The sequence below is a fragment of the Podarcis filfolensis genome (genome assembly GCF_964270895.1).
Source record: "Podarcis filfolensis genome assembly, chromosome: 3".
Lineage (NCBI taxonomy): Eukaryota > Metazoa > Chordata > Lepidosauria > Squamata > Lacertidae > Podarcis > Podarcis filfolensis.
In genome coordinates this window covers 58,451,948-58,475,539 of record NC_139606.1, presented here as the reverse complement: position 1 = coordinate 58,475,539, position 23,592 = coordinate 58,451,948, and the positions used below count along the sequence as shown (strand labels likewise).

The 23,592-nt window shown below is 40.3% G+C and overlaps 1 protein-coding gene across 13 annotated transcripts in view; it reads right to left on the bottom strand.

Annotated features, from left to right (window-relative positions):
* Nucleotides 1-19,867, bottom strand: part of LAMA2 (laminin subunit alpha 2) — a 359,840-nt gene extending 339,973 nt beyond the window's left edge. For 9 of the 13 annotated variants that reach the window (XM_083607529.1, XM_083607534.1, XM_083607536.1 and 6 more), the window contains exon 1: nucleotides 19,450-19,776. In XM_083607529.1, the coding sequence (XP_083463655.1) occupies nucleotides 19,450-19,585 (136 nt within the window). In that variant the 5' untranslated portion in view covers nucleotides 19,586-19,776. Of the gene's footprint in view, nucleotides 1-19,449 lie in introns of all 13 variants that reach the window. The other 4 variants (XM_083607541.1, XM_083607530.1, XM_083607532.1 and 1 more) reach the window with 1 other exon arrangement.
* Nucleotides 19,868-23,592: the final 3,725 nt, after the last annotated feature.

The following is a 23,592-nucleotide window of genomic DNA, read 5'->3' as shown; positions in this document are numbered from 1 at the left end:
ACCCTGATGTTGGGAAAGATTGAGGGCACAAGAAGAAGGGGACAACAGAGGACGAGATGGTTGGACAGTGTTCTTGAAGCTACCAACGTGAGTTTGACCAAACTGCGGGAGGCAGTGGAAGACAGGAGTGCCTGGTGTGCTCTGGAACCCACTCCGGCGCCTGGACGGCGTAGCCCATATGGACTGCGCATGTGTGGCAGCCCGTACAGACTGCGCATGTGTGGCATCCCACACGTGCACACTCCATACAGAATGCCACACATGCACAGTCCGTACGGGCTGCTGCTCGCATGCGGCAGCCGTACGGGCTACCACTTGCATGGCGACCATACAGGCTGCCGCATGAGTGGCAGCCCATACGGACAGCGAGCAAGAGCAGCAGCCCGTATGGATGCGCGTACAGATGGCGCATGAGAGCAGCAGCCCATGCGGACGGGATGGACTGCGGCCACCCTCGGTCGCTCTACGGCTGGGGGGAGGCAGGGGCCATCTTGTCACCCCTTGTGTAGAAGGATGTCACTTCTGTCAAGTGATATTGTGTGTGAAGACTTCCATAACTGGTTGAAAATGAGAACAGGTAGAATGACCAAGCCCTAGAAAACATGCTGAAGTGTCATTGCTCCCCATACTTACTGAACACTGTGCTATTGAAGATGTTTCGAGGATTCTGTGCACAGGAGACACAATATCTGTTAATTGGTCAGCTTTTATGAACTGCTGCTTTGATAACCAACAGCAGTAGCTAGAAGCTTATTCCTGACTGCCAACAAAGTCCATCTCCCCGCTTTGTACACCTTATAGGTTCCAACTTGCAAGAAAAGTTACAATGCTATCACTTTCAAACACCGAATTCTTTCAAGGCCAATGAGATCAATGTAGCACCTTTCTTTAGGAGTTGAAGTGCAGCAATGCCTGGTATCCTCTTGACATCTTCTTCCCAAAGGTGTTTAGGAGTACTGTGAGTCATTGGGGATTTTCACTTTTATAGAACTGTCATCGAAAAGGGAAACATGTCTCCTAAAATAGTTTTCAGTTCATGTTCCATAACCTGAAAACTATTTTTGTAGGCACACCACTTTCACAGATGCAGTGGATTCAGGTCCACAATTTCATTACACGATCATATCTTCTACACCATTAAACTCTTTTGAAAATATCATGGCAGCTCAAAGAGGTGCCAGAACACACTATAAACACCTTCATTCTCTTAGATGGCAATGGTGCCCACCTGAGAGGTGTCAGAACTGAGCTGCAGTCAGGTAGAGCAGGTAACACTGGCCTTATTACTTTAACTCAGTCTAAGCCAGTTTCAGCTTTTGCTGACAATGTTCTCCTTTGGTTAGTTTTAACTTAACGTTACAGATTATTTTTTTACAGGCCATGCTCAGTTTCAAGCAGAATGAATCAAGGCATCTATGTATGCAAGGAGGGCACAGTGGGAAAGCAAAAGGGTATTTTCAAACCACTTTAAAGACTTTAAAGCTACCATGTGTGAACTGTTCATTTTGAGGGAAGGAAGAGGGGGGAATATGTTGATCCCTTCAGAGTTTTTTTGTTTTGTTTCTGTTTGAAACAAAGTTTGCAAAAGTAGTCCTATGCTCACGTTTGTTGTCTATTATATCCCAGGCATTCTCTCGCTCTGTGTGTATGTGTGCACTTGTGTGCAGGGCTTTAAATTTGAGGATAAAGTTCTTATCTCCACCTGGATAAGATTTAAAGGGCAAGTTGGCTTTATGTGAAAAATGTCAACAGTAATTTTTCTTCAGTGGAAGACATACTTATAAAAGAAAGAGTAAGACTATTGTCAGGGGAGGTGCTGTGTTTCATAAACTACATTTTGAAAAGCATAGAGTAGTTGCAATTACAGCCAATGATGTATTGAATATTACATCTGAACTAAAACCAAATTTAAATGGCAACAGGTCACTAAAATACAGTGGGATTTCCACCCATTTCCCCTTACATTTAAATTGTTGTAAGTACTGACCTGCTGGGTAACTGCAGTTAAAGCGTATTTCTCTGCAGGTAACATTCATAGTACTGGAATATGACAGATATTGGGTCTCCAGTTTTAATGCATGCCAGTTCTACTTAAATCATACATGTACATGGAACGTAGTCACTGAAATAATGCAACGGATTTAGAACAGCAGAATATAGAAAACAGAATGAGCCTGAAACTGGCTGTATATTGTTTGGTGGACCAGCTACATGTGGAATTAGGCAATCCTTTAAATGTTCACCTAGCCATACAGAAGCTGCTTTACCATAAACATCTTCCACACAGCTCAGAAAAACATTTCAGTAGAGAGGAAGTCACATGAGTCTTTCTGATTTCCAAGGCTTACCCTTCCCAGTCAAACAGCTGATTGAAGGAGGGGGGGTGTTCAACCTTTTTTCCCAACTACACAACAGGCAAAAAGTGGAGGAAATAATCCCATATAGCCAAACACTCTGAGTGATTTTATTGTGAACAAATAGTCGGCCAAATCAATAATTCTAACCTAGTACAGTATATTGACTCCAAAAGCAGCTAGCACTGCTACATTAGATCAGGCCTGCAGAACCTCCCAACTAATAAATTGCAACCTACCAACTATGCTTGGTGGCTCACCCAGGACTTAATAAATCTGGTTTTGAAACACACCACCAACAGTGGAATAGGAGGTTAAGAACATGGCAAGTTACAATTACTTGGTTACATTTCCATCTATGTAACATCTATGTAACATGGTTCTCCTGATGATCAATAGTGAATTTTGTGTTCAGCGTGGATTTCACAGAAGTATTAGAAAACATTTTGCTTCCTCTCAGGTAATAGTTCCACGCTGTTTATCTTTAAACAACAGATGGTGACATCTAGAGCAGAATGAGGACGATATTACCCTACAAAAGGGTCTGGAAGCCTTCCCCATCTGAGTTGTTTCACATAGTATAAAATTCATATAATACAAAATCCTAGCAAGTCATTACTGGAAGGACTGTGATTTTAAATTGTTAAGTCTGTGTGCAATTGGTCATAAACAACACTTCAGTGCTGTCAAAATACACATCTTTAAATATTGCTTCATCTATTATTTTGCTGGGCTACTTGTATTTAAGGATTATCTTGTCCTTATGTTGCTCAGAACAGTGGCATTAGGAACATCTATCCTTCCAGCTAATGTTTTGAAGCAAGAAAATACAGCCTCCTCATGAGGGCTGTTTTTCATGTCTGACACCATTAAAGCTGAAGACCTTCCTTTTTGGCTTACTGTTCTAGGAAGAAAGAACAAGAAGATCTCAAAGGAAGATTTGTACTTTTTCTGTGTTCATTCAAGTTCAGTTAAGGCAGCCAAGTTCATTTCAAATAAAACAAAGCCATCCTGCTGGGATGGTGGGTATGAACCACACCTACTCTCAAAAGATACCCAAGGCTACAGCTGTTGTTCCTTTATTTCAAAACAAGGTTCAAACACAGTCAGACTACACAAACACAAGAACATCATAATCCTTCTTGCAAAACAATGAAAAAATGAGAGCATGTAGATTATGTTAATTTGGTTTATTTGATTTCTCAATCTATCTCTTAATTGGTACATAACTTTCATATACTTTGAAGGGTCCCAAGGATCACAATAGCTCCCTCACACTCACAAAAGAACTGACTCAATTCAGCCATCACACAAACTATGGTTTGTATTAGCCACAGTTAGTAATCCACACCACGGTTGCACATACACAGCAGGCTAACCATAGTTTATAGCCGCTTGTCTGCTTTTATTGTCCATCTGTTCAGCAACCCAGCCTCTTAACTTCATTTCTGTCTCTGAAGGGCAGTAGCTTCTCAAAGTGGAACAACATTCATCTTCATAGGGCAGAAGCCTACTGAGGCAGAGCTAAAGCTCTGATGCTTGGAAATTTCTTGTGAATTCAAACATAACCACAAACCCCAGTTAGGCAAATTAACTTCAAACTGTGATTTGATATCCTGCTTTGGGAAGCCCCATTGCATTAATCTGCCATGGTTTGGCATTACGTCTGAATACAGTCACTGAATGATATTCAGAAGAAACAAGGAGTATTTTTATACAATAAATGTGAATTAGTTATACTTTAGCATGTTGTGGCTGAACAATTCTAAGCTTTCCTGAATAAAATGGTTTTCCTTGGCCCTTTTCAGTCTAGGGTTTGCCCTGGCTATGTAACAGAATCTGCTTCAATAGCTCTGACAGATTATCTTCAGGGTTTCAGGAAGAAAACTTCCCCAGCCCTACCTGGAGATGTCAGAGTTTGAATCTGGCAACTTTTGCATGCAAAGCAGGTGCCTTATTACTGAGCAATGCTCCTTCCCTAGAGTATATTTTTCATAATTATTTCTGTAAGGGTATAATGTGGAGGAACTAACAGAATCTTTTTTATACACTTAATTCTACAGCCTATATTGTTTGCTGTACTTATTTTTTGCTGTTATCAATGAGATAGGGGTGGGGAATTCTAGTGCTTATTATTGTGTAGAAGCCCAGTACAGGAATATTAACATCAGGAGGATGAAAAGAGAAATAACAATGTCATCCCCAAGCGAGAAACTTGAAAGTGAATAGCTACTTGGAAGTTCGTCCTATTGAATAAAAAATTGTACACCTAACCATAGCAGAAAAGCAGAATTAACCACATTCTCTTTACCAAGAAGCTATGTAAGCCACATTCGTTTTTCTTTTTTGTCTAAAAGTGAACTCAGCATCAATGCAAAACAGCAGAGGAGGAGGAAGAAACCCTGCACTTCTCCTGCTGTTTTATGTACAGTTACATTTAGCAACAAATCACAGCACTGACAGGAACTAAAAGAGAGCAGTAATAATGGAGGTTGATTTTGGACACCCATTTATTTTATCTGGCATATCAGCAATACTACAGGAAACTCTGTTCCAGATGAGAATGCATGGTGCTCAAAGGCTTGCAATGTTATCAGATTTCCAATATCTCATGATGTGCTTGCTCTTGGTAGGATGTGAGTGTAGTAACCAACTCCAGATGCATTATCTAGGACACTTGTACAATTATTTAATTTATAGTTTCCTGGACACATTATATAAGCTGAAATTTACAATTTGTTTATTAGCTTAAAAGAACACACCCCTGGGAGCTGACTCACAAGGTTAGTACCAATCCCTCCTTCATTTCCTTTCTCAAGTCTAATATTACTGTGAAGCTAAGAGAACAGGAGTTAATAATTAGAACTTATAACCATGGGACCCAGTGAAAATCAGGATTTTATCTCCTTATCTGCTACAAAATGCCAGATTGGGGGTGAGGAGGAGGGGGGGGGAACAAATCGATTTCTCCTATGTTCTAAGGCTTGGGGAATTGCTAAAGGTTTTCCTCCTTATTGACAGGCTGTACTGCATCTAGCAATTTCTTTCTCAGCTAAACACTGAGAAAATTACTCAGATAGTCAGTGGCATGACCTCTGAATCCAGCAGCAATCCAGACACAGAGCCAGAAACTGCAGAGGCACCAGCTAAGCAGCATGATCAAGTTCAGGGCTCTGAGCTGTCTGCTGGAGATCAGGGTAACACAGCACCAAAGGAGTCCCCAGAAGAATGTCCTGGGCTACCAGGACCTGTAGTCTGTACTCACATGGGCAACTTCCCCTAAGTCTGAGAAATCAGGTGCTTCTAACCACACATCACTTGGTGCAACAGTGCAGGGAGAATACCAGGGAAGAGCCTATGGAATGGAGTGGGAGGCAGAGGTTGACCCTTTAAGACTCTGAAGAGAGTGATGCCTGGGAGAGGTAGTCTGAATACATACTTTAAAAGTCTCCTAACTTCTGATGAAGCAAGTTGCTCACTTGGAGCTATGTGTCTTGAAACCTCTGACCACTGCGCCATCCTCCTCAGATAAGTACAGTGGTACCTCGGGTTACATACGGTTCAAGTTACAGACTCCCCTAACCCAGAAATAGTACCTCGGGTTAAGAACTTTGCTTCAGGATGAGAACAGAAATTGCGCGGTGGGGGCGTGGCAGCAGCGGGAGGCCCCATTAGCTAAAGTGGTGCTTCAGGTTAAGAACAGTTTCTGGTTAAGAACGGACCTCCAGAACGAATTAAGTATGTAACCAGATGTACCACTGTAGTGGGGAGGCTATGTGGCAGAGATGTCATCCTTTGTGGGTTGTGCCAAGGCCAGAGGAAGAGGCCTGGTGAGTTGAATAAAGGAAGCCACCTAGCAATTTGCTGTGGGGTATTCACACACACTCTTCCAGTGGTTGGGATCCAATGCAAACGTCTCCTTTTCTCATTAAATAGGGTTTAGCTTTACCAAGAAAGTGAAATATTATTGAGGGCATTCTAAAATGAAATTGTGTGGGTTGTGTGTCACTGTGTGAGAGAGTGCTGAAAAAGCTCAGTAGCTTTAATGTAGTACAACCTGAGAACATTCTGAACAATTTTGTTCCTTAGAGCTTTGAAAACAGATGTTCGCAAGGTCCAGCTGACATCTTTCATTTTAGCCAGCAAAATGTGGGATGATTCCAGGAAACTGATTGTTCATGTAAGCAATGTGTGTCTCTATTAAGGAATTCTAATACCTCATATCATTACTATGTTTTTATTTCTAAGGAGACTCCCCCCTCCCTTTATTATATTAGAACACCATTAAAAAGCAGTCATATTGGATCAGTCTGATGCATGATCCAGATTTAAACAGTGGTCTTCAAATGGAACTACAATAACATAATTATAGAATGTACTGACCTTGTTGGTCTAATTTCTCATGTGTCTCAAGCTGTCACCAGTTAATGTAATTCCAAGATGCAGAGATATCTTTCATATACATTTACATTCAATAAGCATAATGGCTGCTAGCACTTAAGTGACCCATTGCTCAATAACTTGTTCAATCATTTAGTCACTCAGCTATTTCTATTATACCACAAGTTATAGGACAAGCTAACCTCAACATAATGCAAAAAGTAAATTTCACACTATATGAAATTAATTTGTCCTGCAACTTGTGCTATAATGTGAAATTTCCAGAGATTATTGGTGGGGGACAGCTACAAGGGGGAGTGGGTATTCCCTTAAAGCATCCCTCATTGTTTTACAGACAGACGTCTTCTGTTACTTAGGTGGCACCCATTGGGTCTCCCACTACATGTTTTTAATTTTACATTGTAAATTACTAGGTATGTATCCTGCATCTTTGCACAAAGTGAAAGGGTATATAATTGATCTAGGGAATAACTGCATCAGAATGGGCTGATTCTTTACATTCTACTTATGGGCTTTTCAGATAAATCTGGTTGGCTACTGAGGGAGACAAGATGCTGGATTAAACGGTCCTTGGGTTTCAACCAGTTATGTTCTTAAGTTAATATTGGGTGATACCATTCATGAACTCAGGGCATGTCAACTTGGAAAAGTAACCCATCTAGGAAGAGAAAAATTCTTGTTGTCTGGACAGCCTAGGACCTCCATACACACTGCCCAGGCTTGCACCATGGGAAAGACACTTCAGTTTGACTTCAACCCTGGAGGTGCACTTCATTGTCTCTTGAGAAAGACAGATGCCAAAAACAGATGTTAAAATAATGGCATGATGTCATTGCCGAAATATGTAGGCAAGACCATTCTTGACCATTGGACCCTCTATTGGTCTCATCCACTCAATGTGCCAAAGCCTATCTTTGCATGCAGAGGAAGTCCTTAACTCACTGAAGGTTTAGCCGGCCAATCAAAACCATCCCGGGGTGTGGCTGCTGTTGCATGCTGGCAGCTTCCAGGAGCCACAGGTGAGAGCTGAGTGCCAGGTGGGACCAAAGATGGCCAAACTACCCCAAAAGGAGAATGATAGTACCCACCAGAGGTACTATTGCTCCCTTAACACTTTAATTTGCCCCTAGAGCTCAGTATAATCAGAAAAGTTTCCATACATGCAAGGATCTACTCCGTGACCAAATAATCCGACAGCCTTCTCTGGGGTATATTAAAGAGATCAGGTTTCTTAAATAAAACCATATTCCTCAGTAATTTATGTTCCACTCTACACAACACATTGGGTATGGTCACCAGAGACAACATTTCACAGTGACATCATAAGTACAATGCTGAAAATACCTTCCTGCTTTTAGGTTTAATATGCTGGATGATACTAATAAATTGAGGTACTTTTCTTCACTGTCCTGTACAAATCTTTGTACAATGTAACTGAATAATGATGTATATTATGGCATTACAGCAGGAGATTATTTTTGCAACTTCACTATCACCACTGGCAATGATCTGTTTTACAAGAAAAGATGCAATGACAGTGATTTTATCAGCCTGGTTATGCTCTCATGATTTTAAAAATACATCATTGTATTAAAGGTTTTTGTTGTTCTTTCAAGAGGCACTGTTGATAGAAGAAAACAATTCTAGTACCACTACCAGGAATATATAATGACTGACAAAATGCAGGGGAATTATGCTGGTTTCAAACTGTTAGAATACAATTAAGTCATTACAGTCAAGTCACAGGGCATTTCTGGAAGATTAATAGCCAACCATGGAAGGTTGGTGGCTCTTGGCAATATCTTCAGTCATTACCCAGGAAAAGTCATCATTAATACATGAAAATTACCCTGCCTATGGGCAGTCATTGCTATTATAAAATGAAAGTGTAGAGAAGGGAAAAAATTATTTTAAAAGTCTTTTTTTTAAGTTTGCAAATCCCTCAAATTTGATTGTGACAAGTTTTCTGAAAATTAATGTCTCCTGTATTATCCAGTGCAATTGCTTTTCAACTTCCAGTTACATTTATAATTACTTATGACAAAATTAAAGTGGCAAGAAGAATACCTAATGCAGCTTGTTTTTTTAATCTGTATTTATGTCCCCAGAAAATATCTAAATCTTTGATCTTCATTCTACTGAAAACACTCTAGGGGTACATATTATTTATTCTTCATTGCCCTTTTCTCAAAGGCAGCCAATAAATAGCATTGCAAATCCACATAATTATACTCTCAGAAATAAATATAAATATAAATATACATACATGTTTGACTGAATCTACATGGAACAGCAGATTGGAACGTATTTTGGAAAGGTACAGAGGGAGGAGAGGACAGGAGTTCCCTCTGCAATCAGAAATCCTTGCACTGATGGGACATGGATGTTGAATACAGCCCAAGGTACCTTTGGAGTAAAGGTAGCCATGTCATTAAGCCAACCCAAATGTCTTAAAGTAAATGTGCAAGTTTCTGAGTTCTGAGAATTCTTCATCAGAAGATTAGTCAGGTTCTGACCATTTATACTTTTAGGCATTTAACTAAAACACACCTGTTTCAGAAGGCTGCTTTGGCTGAGATGGATTAGCTCCGGTGGAAATTGTTGCTTTCATAGTTTATATTTTATAGGATGCGTTTTTCACATCCTATATGATGTGTTACTGATTTTTATGAGGTGAGCTGCTTTGAGAGAGGCCATAGCTCATCAATGGGGCACCTGCTTTGAAACTTCCAGCTTCAGCAACATTGTCCTAGCTCAGAGGCCAGCTTTGGAGACAGATGATATCCCTTCAGCCAATAGCCACCAGCCACATTCCAAGTGGCACAGAGGTTCTGCAGTGATGGCTGCCCATTCCCAGAGATGGCTTCAGGGTTGAAGGGGGTAAGCCTGCTTCTGAAGCCAACAATGTTTTCTGTCGAAAGTTATGAACTCTCCAAAATTTGACAGTTCAGGAATAGTAGCATGCTTTTCAGGAAATGTTAGAATCTACTCTGGATTACCAATTTCTGGTACCATTATTATCTAAAATTTTGCTTTTAATGCAGAAGCATATTGCTACATTTTCTATTCAACAACTGTCATGCTTAATGTATTAACAGAAGTAAAATCACTGACTAAAATCCTGTGTTGAATAATCACCATTCCACAATGAGATGAGTGTTCAACTCTCACATTTAAGATGATCTTATCACAGTCAAAATACCAGGCATTTGTTGTTCATTTCCATCCACGATTTCTTACTTAGCACTAGCAACCCCAGCTCTCACTCAGTTCTTCAGCTCCAATTGGGAAGACAATAAATTATCCCAACAATTGGACCATGAGCCAGCATTGTTTTTTGAAAAAGGGTTGCCCTCTTTTCTGCCTGTTAGCCTTGTCTTGTCCTACCAAGATGACAGTATTCTACTGTTGTTTTAGTTTTCTACAGCTTTTTGTTAAATGTTCTAACTTCACATTTCATTCCAGCATTATAGGCATTTTTATCTTCTGTTAAGTGTTTTCCATAGTGCATGCATGGATGGATATAAAATGTCCTTTGTGGCAAGATGCATTTTTATTTGCTATTTAATGCATGGCCAGCTAGACCATAGTATGTAACTCATGTACAAAATGATTTTGTTAGCCTTCAGTAGAACAAATACACACTGGAGGCTCTCTCTAGCTACCAAGATATGTAGGTGGTAGAAAATATCCACATGTTTAACTGACACACTGTTCACTTGTCTGTATTACAACTGGGAAGAAGAAACACAGCTGCTGTAAGCATAATCAATGCATAGAGTGTGCATGGCAAAGTCACCCACCCACTCCAGCAAATATTTTACCCACTTACTGTATGGCCAGTGCAGAAGTGATTAGGAGAGGGAAGCACATCCTTTGGCAACACGTCTAACCAACAGAACATTGGCACTATTTTAGAAAGCCTGATTCTTCTGTTTCTGACAGTATTATAAAAGAACCACATTCTATTACATGTGCATACCAACTATATATTCAATTCCAATGACTCATTTTTCTTCCATAGGTGATGTTAATACACCAGTCACAGTCAGCAAGGGCAATGGATCAGTTCTATGCAATCAGTTCCTGGCTACATTTCTGCCAAAGCAGAACGTGAAATTTCAGGTGGTTAAAAAGACCACTGGTCTAGATAGACAAGTTCTATACATTCCCTAAAGAAACAATTACAATGCTTGAGGATTCTCCTGTACCCAGTGTTATATATGGAGGCACAGGTAGTTCTTGGAATGCCTTTTATCCATATAAGGTGGTTTGCCAGTTGCAACCCTTTCTGGAGAAAGTACACCTGGCTGCTTATATCCAGACTAGACTACTGTAATGCTTTCTTTGCACCAGTTTGTGCAACAAATGTACACATTTGTTGCTGAGCTCAATTGAAAGTACTAGCACTAACCTTTAAAGTCCTAAACTACTGTAGGGTCACCTACATCCTTATGAACCTGCCTTGAGTGTTTTATTGTCTATTAAAGGAATTGTCTTCAAAACTCTGAAAGGGATACATGATATCACACGTGAGTTGCATGAACATCCAATTCTATCACATCTGGCACATATCCTGAAGGCATGGGAGTTGTCCTATCACATGAAGTATGCGTAGTGTTAGCCATCCCTACTCATTTCTAGATGTTTTCTAAAAATATTTTTTCAGGTAGGTCTTTCAAATCTGTTATTCCTTGCCAATCGCCTCTTACTGATGTGTTTGATGTTTTTGTTGTAATAATGTGCCTTTAGTGTGTATATCACCATGTGATGTTTTAAATGAAAGTGTGGTTTATAAATATCTAATTAAATAAAATAAATAGCTCTTTGCAGCTGCTATCCAAGAGCATTTCCTTGCTGCTTGAATAGCAAAACCCAGTGACATGCAAGCATTTATGGCTGTTTGAAAGAACTGGCTATGATTTAAAAGTTTGAAAACAATGCATAAACATTTGACTATCAACTTCCAACAGAATTGGATGCTGGAATAGTACTTAGGCTGGAATGAGAAAGTAAGTTTATTATTCATGGTAAGATTTCACAATAGTCCACTAGTATATCCTTGCTGCAGCTGCTGTAATGACATTAGGCTCTGACTCAAAGGGATAAGCTGTTGCAAGACTCTGGCAAGCCCTTGTGAAACTTACATGTGTGATGTTGATGAAGCATCCACCAAGCAAGAGGTTTTTTTTTTTAATATAACAGGTAGTCCAACCCTGTTGTTAATTACGCAAAACAATATCCATGTATTTCAGGACTGCACTACTGAGTTTTCTATGGAAGTCATGGAAGCTTGGAAGTTCCCAGTCAGCAACAATGTCAACCATACCTTAGCTGGCAAGGTGGAAATCATCTAACATTATAGCGGAGTCAGGTGATTATCAAGTGGGCCCCATCTATCTCTCAAAATATTCCACTGAGAGTGGAGGAACCCAGGAACTGACTTGCTGGCCAGATTCCATTCCCAAGAATTTTCTGGGCCCAAACAATTCTTCCTGAGGCCACCCTAATGTGGTCATTTCCAGTTGGGAAACAAATATTTTTAAATAACCTGGAGAAGGATTTGCAGGATAGAAACAAAGTGGGGAAGGGTTAAAAGTGTTTTTCTCATACAGTCAGATGAGTTTGCATCTGAAATATGCACTAAAAGGATCAGAATTAAAATAAATCCAAGTTTTTTATATCTCTCCCGTGTCTTTGTTAACTTTCCATTTGAATCATGATTTGTCAAGACTGCTACATATATTTCTTTCCAATTCTATTTGCAGTTATTTAAGGTGCCACACGTTATGTCAGATGGAATCAGATCCTTTTTTTAGGTTGATGAAGCAGTTCAAAGCATGAAAGAAGATCATCTGCTTTAAAGATCACTTGCTTTAAACTAGTACATTCTTTCTTGGTGATATTTTGTCTAAAAAAAATATGACAGCTATATTACAGTGGACAGTAAGTGACACTGGCATGTACTGTTGTTGATTGCAATGTTATGAAATACAATCACCATTAAATTTATGTTGTGCTGTACAGAAGCACATCATGTAGACATCTGTATGCATTCTACCATTTGTAGAAGTAATTGTTTTTGAAATGTATTTTTTCCATGAATTTAAGCATTCTGCTTTGATCCATGCTACAAAGAAATGTTTATTATCTTAAATTTCAATATGCTGGTGTGAACAAATTTTGATGTGACATTGCAACTAAAACATCATATTGCCCCAAACACAAATTGTCACTTTGATATACAATGCTTCTATGTAATGAAACCTAAAATAAGAAGCAGGGGCAACTGGCTAAATACCATGAAGCATACAAAATAAAAATAGAATTTCTCACCAAGATTCCTATGTGTGTATCTTTAAACAGCAAAACAATACAGGAACCCATGTACAATCAAATTATAATCAGCTCATAATCAGTAAAGGATGTTTCAGAAACTGCATTCAATGTTACTTTTTCAACCAGAATGTCATTGACGGCCATGCAACTTCAATAGCTGTGTTTCTACCTGCTAATTTCTGCAACATCAATTACTCACTGAGATTCTTTTTGCCAAAGTATTGATCTGGCATTAACAATGCCATATCAACCCAGCGAGCCCAAATAAGTGTATGTATTGTAAGTCACTTTGCATTTACTTTTCTTAAAAAGCAACTACTAAATGTAATTAATAATAATAATAATAATAATAATAATAATAATAATAATAATGCAAGAGATAGTATGCATATAGCAGTCGTAAGGGAACAGTTGCATTTCAAAGAAAACTTCTGACAACCCTCTGAAGGGTGTGAATGTGGTGCTGAATTTCCATTTATGATAGAAATCTTATCCCATTTCCTGAAGTCATAATGTTCAATTTTTCTCATCCTAAACAGTGGCAGCTACTGATACAGAGTTTGGCCTAGGGAAACAAGTAAGCTTTTATATATATTATGGGGAGAAGGGGTGGAGTTCAACACAGGATGTCATTTCAGCCACAGACCCATGGTTATTGTAGCACTAACCCCATTGTATGCATGGGTCTTACTGTGAACCTCTCTGGTTCATGGCATTAGCCTTTTGCACATTATGCACACAACAGATTTGAGAAGTCAAATACTACACTGAAGATATCAGAACAGGTGTAAGGAACCTGTTGCCCTAATGATGATGTACTCCAATTCCCATCAGTCCCAGTCAGCACGGCCAAAGATCAGGAATGATGACAACTGTAGTCCAGCAGCATCTGGAGGGCCCCAAGTTTCCTATACATGTATTAGAATATGGAAGTAACCCAAATCATAGTGCCCCTTATGAAAAATGTTCTATTCTTCTTCAGTAGTTAAACTCTTCCAATAGTATACTGTGTATCTTGCAAGTACCGGTATTTCTTAACCCTATTAAAAATGTGCCACCCACCTCCTTAAAGAATAAAAACAGTGTCCTTTACAACCACATTACTTTGATGGCTCATAATCATATAATCAACATCCTGATATTTCAGGCAATAGGGAGACTCAGGAATGAAAAAGTTACTGAACTGTTTGCTCAACTATAAATCATAGATCACTGTATCCAGAAACAAAAATCATAGTACAAGAGCAAGGGTTATATAATTCAGCAGTGTTGGTAAGGCTTCTCTCAGCTGATTGGGGGAGGCAAGCAGTTTTCACTGAGTCCATCTTCCCCTGCTACCCTCTGAAGCTTCACTAAATCAGTTCTGCAGCATGCCCCAATCCCCTGGGTCAGATTTAGGGTCTGTGAGGGAGTACAAGGAAGAGGGGGAATCACCAAAAATTGCTTCTCTTCTCATTCCATTGATGGAAGCCTTACTGTCAGCTGAGCAACACCATTGCATACAACCTTATGAGTGGAATTCAACTAAGCTTTTATACAGAGTAGGCACAATGAAATGAATGGATGTAACTTAAGTTAGGTACATTAATTGCAAAAGGTCTAACCTAAGAAAAACTTGGACTGAGCGGAGATATGATAGCTATCGTCGAATATCTCAAGGACTGTCACATGAAAGAGGGAACATGCTTGTTTTCTCCTGCTCTGGAGGGTAGGACTTGAACCAATGGCTTCATTACAAGAAAGGAGATTCCGACTAAACATCAGGAAGAACTTTCTGACAGTAAGAGCTGCTCAACAGTGGAACAGTTTCCCTCAGGACTCGGGAGGTTGTGGACTCTCCTTCATTGGACGTTTTTAAGCAAAGGCTGGATGGCTATCTGTCATGGATACTTTAGCTGAGATTCCTGCATGGCAGGGGGTTGGACTAGATGGCCCTTCCAGCTCTACAATTCTATGATTCTATGAATACCACCCTAAAACCCCAATTGCCTACATTATTTATTTATTGAATTTATATACCACGCTTCATCCGAGGATCACAGCTGTAATGCACCCTGGGGCCATAGGGTAAAGAGCAGGTAATTAATAATAGTAATAGTAAATAAGCATTAAGGCCAAATATTCCAAAAATTAAAAAAAACTGAATTTGATGGGATTTAATATTCAGGCTATTTGCATAGACTATATTGATTCCCTAGTCTTTTTGCAGATGGCCCAGATTTGAATACCAAGTTGTTGAAAAAATATAAATGTAAATGACTAACAGTTCTGCCAGTAAAATACTTATATAGATTTAGATATCACATATCAAGTTTGTGGCTCAAGTACTGACCACTAAATCATTGTCTAACCCAACTGAATATATGAATTTAAAAATTCAATTTCCAAATCTTCAACAAACAGAATATGAAACTAAAATTCATCTAAAGTCTGGGAAGGATGTATTTAACATAGTGTGAAATTTAAAGCTTGTTTAAGCTTTGTGGGTGTTTTTTAATCAATTCCTAGAATTGCATCAAGTATTTTCTCCACTCAAATTTCATTCTAATACTCCAGAGGAGGCAGTGTGTAGTCTGGTTTTTTAAGGGCTACTATATATCTTTTGGGCATGTTTTCCTGAACTAAAACCATTCAAACTTGTAAGATCCAGTGCTCTAAAATACTGTTTTCTTCATGCAGACCTGATACTTTTGAAAAGACCTCTAGGAGGGGAAAAAAAGCATAGTTCAGTTAACAGAAAAATAAGTAACATATGATGCAACAAGCTAAATATTAAATTAACTCCAGGTTTCTGACCACAAAGTCTCCAAACAACTTTAAAAAGTCAAATTACAGAGTAGCATATTGTCTGAGGTGCAAGATGTGCTGGAATTCTACATTTTAACTGCCATCTGGAAATCCTGTAAATGTCTTAACTATCTCATGACCCCAAATGCCCTGAACATGGTTGACAGGCATATATATCAAAATATCCGAAAGTGCCATTTGGTACTATCACAGTATTTATTACACAGTATTGTTTATTAAATGTAATGCCTCCCCACTGAAGAAAGGACAGAATAACTGTTCCCCATATTGTGCCAAATTCTGAATGTGTGCTTAGATTGGCTTGGAACAAAATGGCAGCTTTGAACAAATGAAATAGTCGCAGATGCATCGTAGGGGTGTGGAACTTGTATATTGCTCAATATCAAGCCTGTTAAATACAGTCCTTTTCATAATCCTCCCACAACTTCATCCTACCAAGTAGGCAGGAGGTAATTGTGGGGTCACTCAAAGAGCGACAGGATATAAGGACAGACAGGGAACAGCAGCAAACTGTTACTCAGATAAAAAAAAGGTTTCCTAGAGTGTATTTCATACAATGCCTTCTATTCTATAAGGTGTTCAGATATATCCCTCAGGAAGGGCTGACCGTTTACTCCACCCTGAAGCCTTTGAAGATGGACTATAAATGCAAAATTTGATTTGAAGTAAAAAATTTTAATGAAATGATTTTAAAATGTTGTGTTATTTTATTGTTGTTAGCCGCCCTGAGCCCAGCTTTGGCTGGGGAGGGTGGGATATAAATAAAAATTTATTATTATTATTATTATTATTATTATTAAAAATAAAAATAATAAATGCATAATTTCTCTATGCCAGTAAGTGAATTTCTTTCCTTGCTCTTGACTACCTCTCTTTTCATAACCACCCAGATAAATTACATGCAAAGTAGACTTATCTATTACAGTACAGGCATTAAAAACATATGGCATAGTGGTGAGGAGTCACTACTAGAATAACCAATTGCCACCAGAAGCAAAAATTTTTTTTCAATAAAAACATGGCATACATAACAGGATTGCTATAGTTCTAATCCCTACCCAGCATTCTAGATTTAAGACTGCAGAAGATAGTGGCAGACTATACAGACTGAGCTATACAGTCTGGCTGTTTGTTTCAGTGGGATGTGAATGACATCGGGTTTCTCTAATGCTCTTCTTGGACAAATCATAGCAACATTAACATCCTCATCTGCTTGCTTCCATGGGATCGTGGCAATATTCCAACTCTCAAATGCATCAGCAATGTCCAGGTTCTACTTAAAAGTCTGGCTGTTCATACTAAGGTCAAGGTTACCCAGAGACCTCAATGCTCCAGAGTTACTTCTGTAGCGCCATCTCCCCCTCCCCTTTTCTTGTTCACCTTTTTTTTAATGAAAACCATTACTCTACATAGTTCTCAACCCCAACTGAAATGAGGTTGATGCACATACAATTACACCTGTTCATATTGAACTGCAGAATTTCCCCCTCTTCCCTTCTCTTCTCTAGCACTGGTTATCCCTCAATGCTTACATTTACACTCAAAGGTCCTCAACACAAGGACCTGTATTATCTCAGGTTTGCTCTTTGAAGTATTGTGTATGATGATAGTGGTCCCCTATAAATAACAACAGAAGGTGAGAAAAATGGTAAAATATGTATTTCTATAGCTGCAAATTACCTCCTCGTCTGAACACTAAATGGCAACAGCAATGAATATGTGCCCCAATGTATTTTAAATGTGCTATTTTAAAATGTGACTGACTGCTCTCTGTTTTCCAGTGAGTCTATTTCCAAATGTAGTCAACCTGTCTGAGTTCTCCCCATAGTTTATTATAACTCTATTTAGAATCTGAGAAGATACAAGCAGCCCTATCCTTTGCACAGATCAAAAAAGGTTTCCACTTTAGGTGCTCATTCTATATTGTTTAAAACCTATCGTTCTTGTTGTTTTGTAATGTTTTTCAAACATTGTTAAAACATTATGGTATGTTTATAAATTACCTTGAGATGCATGCAAAATGCAATTCATAAATTACTAAACAATAATAATGAAAGGTAAGTTCCACTGATTTCAATGGAGCTTATTCCTAATCATTTGACAGGACCTCATTAATCTTCCAAAGAGTCAAAATTAGCATTAAGGAGCCAGCTATTTGAGGTTTCCTAAAGGGCACATACAACCTATAAGTTTAAGGATGATATCCAACTAAGTGGATATCAATTGACTAAAGTTACTTAAGTCCATTCCCCCCCCTCACTTAGTTGGCTTAGTTGGCTATTAACCATAGCATCTGGTCCTCTAATGCAAAATGTGGGATGGGCAGAAAATCCTCAGATGAGTCTGAATGTTTTAATTACTTTCAGATTTCTACATTAAAGTCATGAACAGGCCTTGTTATTTTTAGTCAGATCCCTCCACCCCCAACACAGCCATTTTCTAACCTTACCACAAACTTTTCTCTTCAAAGAGAAAAGTACTCTTTGAAAAGCACTCTTTCTCTTTAGCTAAAGCTAAAGCCTATATACAATTACTTCAATATTGTAAGACTTTATTCATGCTGTATGTCTTTTGGAGCCATTTTTTACGCTAATTAATATGACTCTCATGTTATCCTCTTAAGTGATTTTTCTCTTTTTCCAATTGATCATATTGCAGAGTAAGAAAAAAGAAGTATACAATGCAACATTCACCTAGCCCAAACCCTAGGTGCTTACACCATATTTGAGGAGTTATTCCCCATCACCACAATAGTAAGTCATAACAACCTCACTATTTCATGGAACTACCCATCGCATACAGTAGCCTGAAGTATTTGGGAAGATGCAGTTTGCAAGTAAAACCTGACAATGGTCTAGCAATAAGCAGAAAAGAGACTGTTCCCTAGAGACACAGGTTCAGTTCTCCAGTTCATAAGCATCACTTTCTAATATTTATTATAATAATAATAAAATGCCAGCACTGGGGACTCTCAGTTGGAAGGCTTATATTCAGAACCTCAAAGCCGCCTGAAAAAACTGATGTCAGTTGTGACTCTTGGAGGGACGTGGCCTTGAATGTGTGTCCCGTCAAGTCGTCAACACGTGGTGCCAAGAACCCCCTCGGTCTGAAAAATCAGATTTGCAACAGGCGCGTTTTGAAGAAATCAAATGCTCTCCAAGGGACCGAAAAAGCAGGGCGGTGGGGGGTGGAAGGAGCGTAAAGGGAGCCTGACTCCACTTTGCCCTTCTGCAGCGTGGAAGCCCAGCAGCTGCCTGCATAACAGCTTGACCAGAAGAGGGGAAACTTGGAGCCGGGCTGCCTTGCACAGCTCTCCCAAGTGCCTCTTCAGCCCATCTGTGGGAGATGCTGGAGTGAAACACCAACCATTTGCTGCTTCTCTTCATTTACTGACGTGGAGGGAAGACTCAGAAGAAGCAGGCGAGAGATGAGGAGAAAGAAGAAGCGGGCTGGGGAGGGAGAGCAACCGAAGTGTGTCTGTGTGTGTTTACCAGAAGCCCCTCACAGCTCTAGGGAACTAGCTCCATGCCGGCAAACTTTACTGTACCTCGTTGCTGAGGCGCTGCCTGTTGCTGGTGCTGCTGCTGCTGCTGGTGGTGCTGCGGCGGCTGAAGAACTTGAGCGCCGCACCGGCTCAGTAAGGCGGCCAGGACCAAGAGAGGAGGCAGAGCGGGTCGCGTCATTGCTCCTCCTCAGCGGCAGACGCCGCGCGCTCTCGCTCTCTCCCGGCTAGCGAAATGAGTTTCAAGTGAAGAGACGCTGCCTGAGAGGGAGAGAGGCGTCGAAGCCGCTACCACAAGGGAGGGCGCCGCGGAAGGATACGCCCCTGTCCCGCTCCGCGCGCTCCCTCAGCCTGGCCCGCTCTTCTCAGTCAGGCACCGGCCAAGGGCCTGAGGAGGTCACGGGACAATGAACAATCGGGGAAGCCTTCCAAGGACGGAGGAGGCTTCGAGGGAATGAAGAGGGCAGCGAGCGACGCGCGCGCCCCGGGTGGAGGTTGCGGAACAGCGACAAGGTCTTGGCCAGAAAGCGTGAAGAGCAACAACAACGGACTGGAAAACAACAGGAATGGGAACTTTTAACAGTATTATTATTATTATTATTATTATTATTAATAATAATAATACTGTTATGGGGTACTCTCATTTTCCTACTCATATTGAAATACTGCCCCTCAATGAGGCCAAACTTAGATTCACAAAATGTTTAGGGCATTCGTACCACTGCATACCCCCCAGAAAAAAGCACTGATGATGATGATGATGATGATAACAGGACCTCACCTCAGCGGAAGAAGTTTCACAGAACGACCTAGAACTCGCTTCACCGTCAGCAACTCCAGGCACTGAACTGGACCAATGAATGAGACGTGGATTTGAAGCTGTATACAGTGGTACCTTGGGTTAAGAACTTCATTCGTTCTGGAGGTCCGTTCTTAACCTGAAACTGTTCTTAACCTGAAGCACCACTTTAGCTAATGGGGCCTCCCACTGCCGCCACTGCGCCACAACCATGTAATTTCTGTTCTCATCCTGAAGCAAAGTTCTTAACCCGAGGTACTATTTCTGGGTTAGCGGAGTCTATAACCTGAAGCGTCTGTAACTTGAAGCGTCTGTAACCTGAGGTACCACTGTACACCGCCTCCATGTAGCAGGCCTAGCATTTTTAACATGTGTGCTCATGTGTCTTGGAGGTTTTTCCAAACTAAAATACTGGGAGAATTGTGGTGATAGTGAAAGGGATGGGGATGGAACAATGGAAGATTCTGGGGTCAAATCAGTTTGGTGCGGTTTAGCCCGTGGGGTATATATTACAGACTCTTGAACAGGGAATGAAGGAGCCTGCAGAGGTTCCCTGAGAATATATAATAGTATGTACAGAACGGTAGATCTCCTCTTCCCCTTGAGAGAAGTCACTGACCATGAACTGATGAGGAAACCAACACATTGAAAAGATGCGCGGGTCAAATAGTGAAGCTGAAGTGATGGGTTCCTTCATCATTGCTCTCAATGTTTCTTCCCTCCATTCCCTCTTTACTACACTAGCCCTCAATTCCTTTCAGGCACGCTTGTGGACTAAAAAAGCATATGCCCATTTATCTGGTGGCATTTTTTCTCAGACTGATTCTCAGTGCATCAGTTGTACGCAGTAACATCCTATAAAGTGGGTGATAATTTTACCAGGGTCCTGCCTTCCCAGCCAGTTTAATGTTGTGTAGTTACACATATATTATGCTCAACTTTTTGTTTGCAGATGTGTGACAGGGTATGCTACCAGCATATGTTTCAAATCTTGTCTGTTCCCAATTCCTTTGTATGTGTTACCCAGCTGCCTCATCGTGGCAATCTAGTCATCCTGTTCTTCATTAGCTTCAGCTTTGCTGACTGGCCTACATAGAGTGCATTATATTAATCCAGTCATGAGGTTACCAGTGCACAGATCACTGTGGCCAGACTTTTCTTGGCCAGGAACAGACATAGCTAGCATGTCAGCCATGACTGCAGCACCCCCAGACTTCACAACTCCTTTTTCAGAGGGAGTGTGATCTTATTCAGGGCAGACTCCTTGCTTATTTCCCAGACCTGTGAACTGCCCACCCACAATGCCTCCATCTTGTCAGGATTCAATTCCAGCTTAGTAGCCCTCATCTAACCCACCACAGGATCCAAACACAGCTCCAGGACCTGCACAGCCACACCCGACTCCTAAGTTATAGGGAAAGTTGAGTTTTAATGGCATATTGGAGACACCTCACTCCAAATCTCCTAATGACCACTCTCAATGGCTTTGCATAAAACAACATTCAGGAGAAAATGTCACCCCATGGCGTAACTGCCAGAGGCCTGAGGTAATTGTCTCCCAAAGCTGTAGGTAGAAGCTGGACCACTTTCGACTCAGAGAGCTGAAATATGCTTATAAATGTTGAGAAGTTTTCGGTTTAAATGTTTATTTTGGCCATATTCACGTCTTTGCCAATTAAAGAAATGTAATAAAAATCTGAGTTAGCCTTTAACCTACGGATCCACTGCATTGTGTTGCTGCAGGTCCTATTTGTACTATCTACTGGATCAAGAGAACTGATAACAGCTAATATGGTACATAGAAAAAGTAGGGCAAGGGATACAAACCTTAGATACAAAGGGAGAAACTAATCATTTGAGGACAGGAGCTGGTGTACCTGCTCAAGATCACTTAAAAAGCTGAGCCTACCCATAATCATCTTTAACAACTCTTCCTGCACATAATCAGAGAGATAAAAGGGTGTGCTTCCCTACCCATCTATACTTACTGCTGAAGTGTGGATGCCTAATGCATTGGTAATTGTGGACATAAAAGTGTTACTTGTACTCTATTGACACTGAGAACAAGGGTTTGGTCTTGAGCGTGTTGAACTTAGAGATCAAGAAATATAACTAGTGGAATAATCTATATTCTTGGGAGGGTTGGTAACAAAGTTGGAGTTGTGAAGGTGACATAAAAGGGCTATGAGGATGATCTAAAAAGGATTGGATTACACGCTGCCAAGGACAGAAAACTTAGTAAAGATTTGGAAGGCCAAAGATATTTCATTAGAAACTAAAATCAATACCTATGATTCAATTGTCATGCCGTTCTTCTTCCTTGGGTTGAAATATTGGAGAAGAAGGACAGCCAGAGAAAGAGCTTGACAATGGAATTGAGATGGCCGAGGAGCATGCTGAGTTTCAAGACTGAAAGAAAGAAGATATGGAATAGAAGAAAAATGGGGAGGGCAAGAAATCACAGTGATATAAAAGGTCCAAAAACAGAGCTACTGTGGTTTGCATTTCTGGAATGCACTCCAAGGAAAGACATTCATCTGGTGTGTCACCTATCACACTGCAGGATAAGAGAAGCACAAGAAAACCAGGATTAGATCACAAAAATATCAGTCCTAAACACCTCTCAATGGAAGGACATGCCATAAATTTCAATGGGACCAAGTAAGCATAGGGTTGGCTTGAAGGAATATTGGCGCAACTTAAAGGCAAACTTGTTAGAGCATGGGCAGTTATAGGAAAGAGCCCACCCTTTATCACATCCATAAAAAATGCACACACTTAAATACATTCAAAGGTCATTCAGATGAAAACTTGATTGAACTTATCTGTATATCCAGCACAGCTGGATTTGTTTATGCAGTGCTTAGTTTATTTATTTGTAGAGCATTTGTAGTACGCTGTTCTTCAGCCAAAAAGGCTCCCAGAGCAGTTTACCATACAATCAACTAAAAGAAAACAATCCTTGCCCATGGGGTTACAATGTAAAAGACACAACACAAAAGGGGGGGGGAAGGCAGGGAGGGAAGGAGGCAGGGAAACGGACTCAGGCACCAATTTTAAAATAGTACAATAGTTCTTATAATGAACACCTGGAACTGAACTAACCCAGGGACAGGAGGTGCTTGATGGAACTGGTCTTTCAGCTAGAATGAGCCCTGCTTCTTATGTCTCACATTTAGGCAATTACCTGGAATGGCTGCTGCCAGGCCATAGAATGCTTCATGTTCAGTTGGTTTTAGTTAGTTTGGTTTACTTACTATTTATTTCTGGGCTCCCTGCCTTTTGACCCTTCAGTCTGATGCATATACACTTTCATTTCTTGCTAAATACAACATTAAGTGTTCACTTGCATGTTTGAATGAACCCTCGCAGATCAAACTGCATGGATA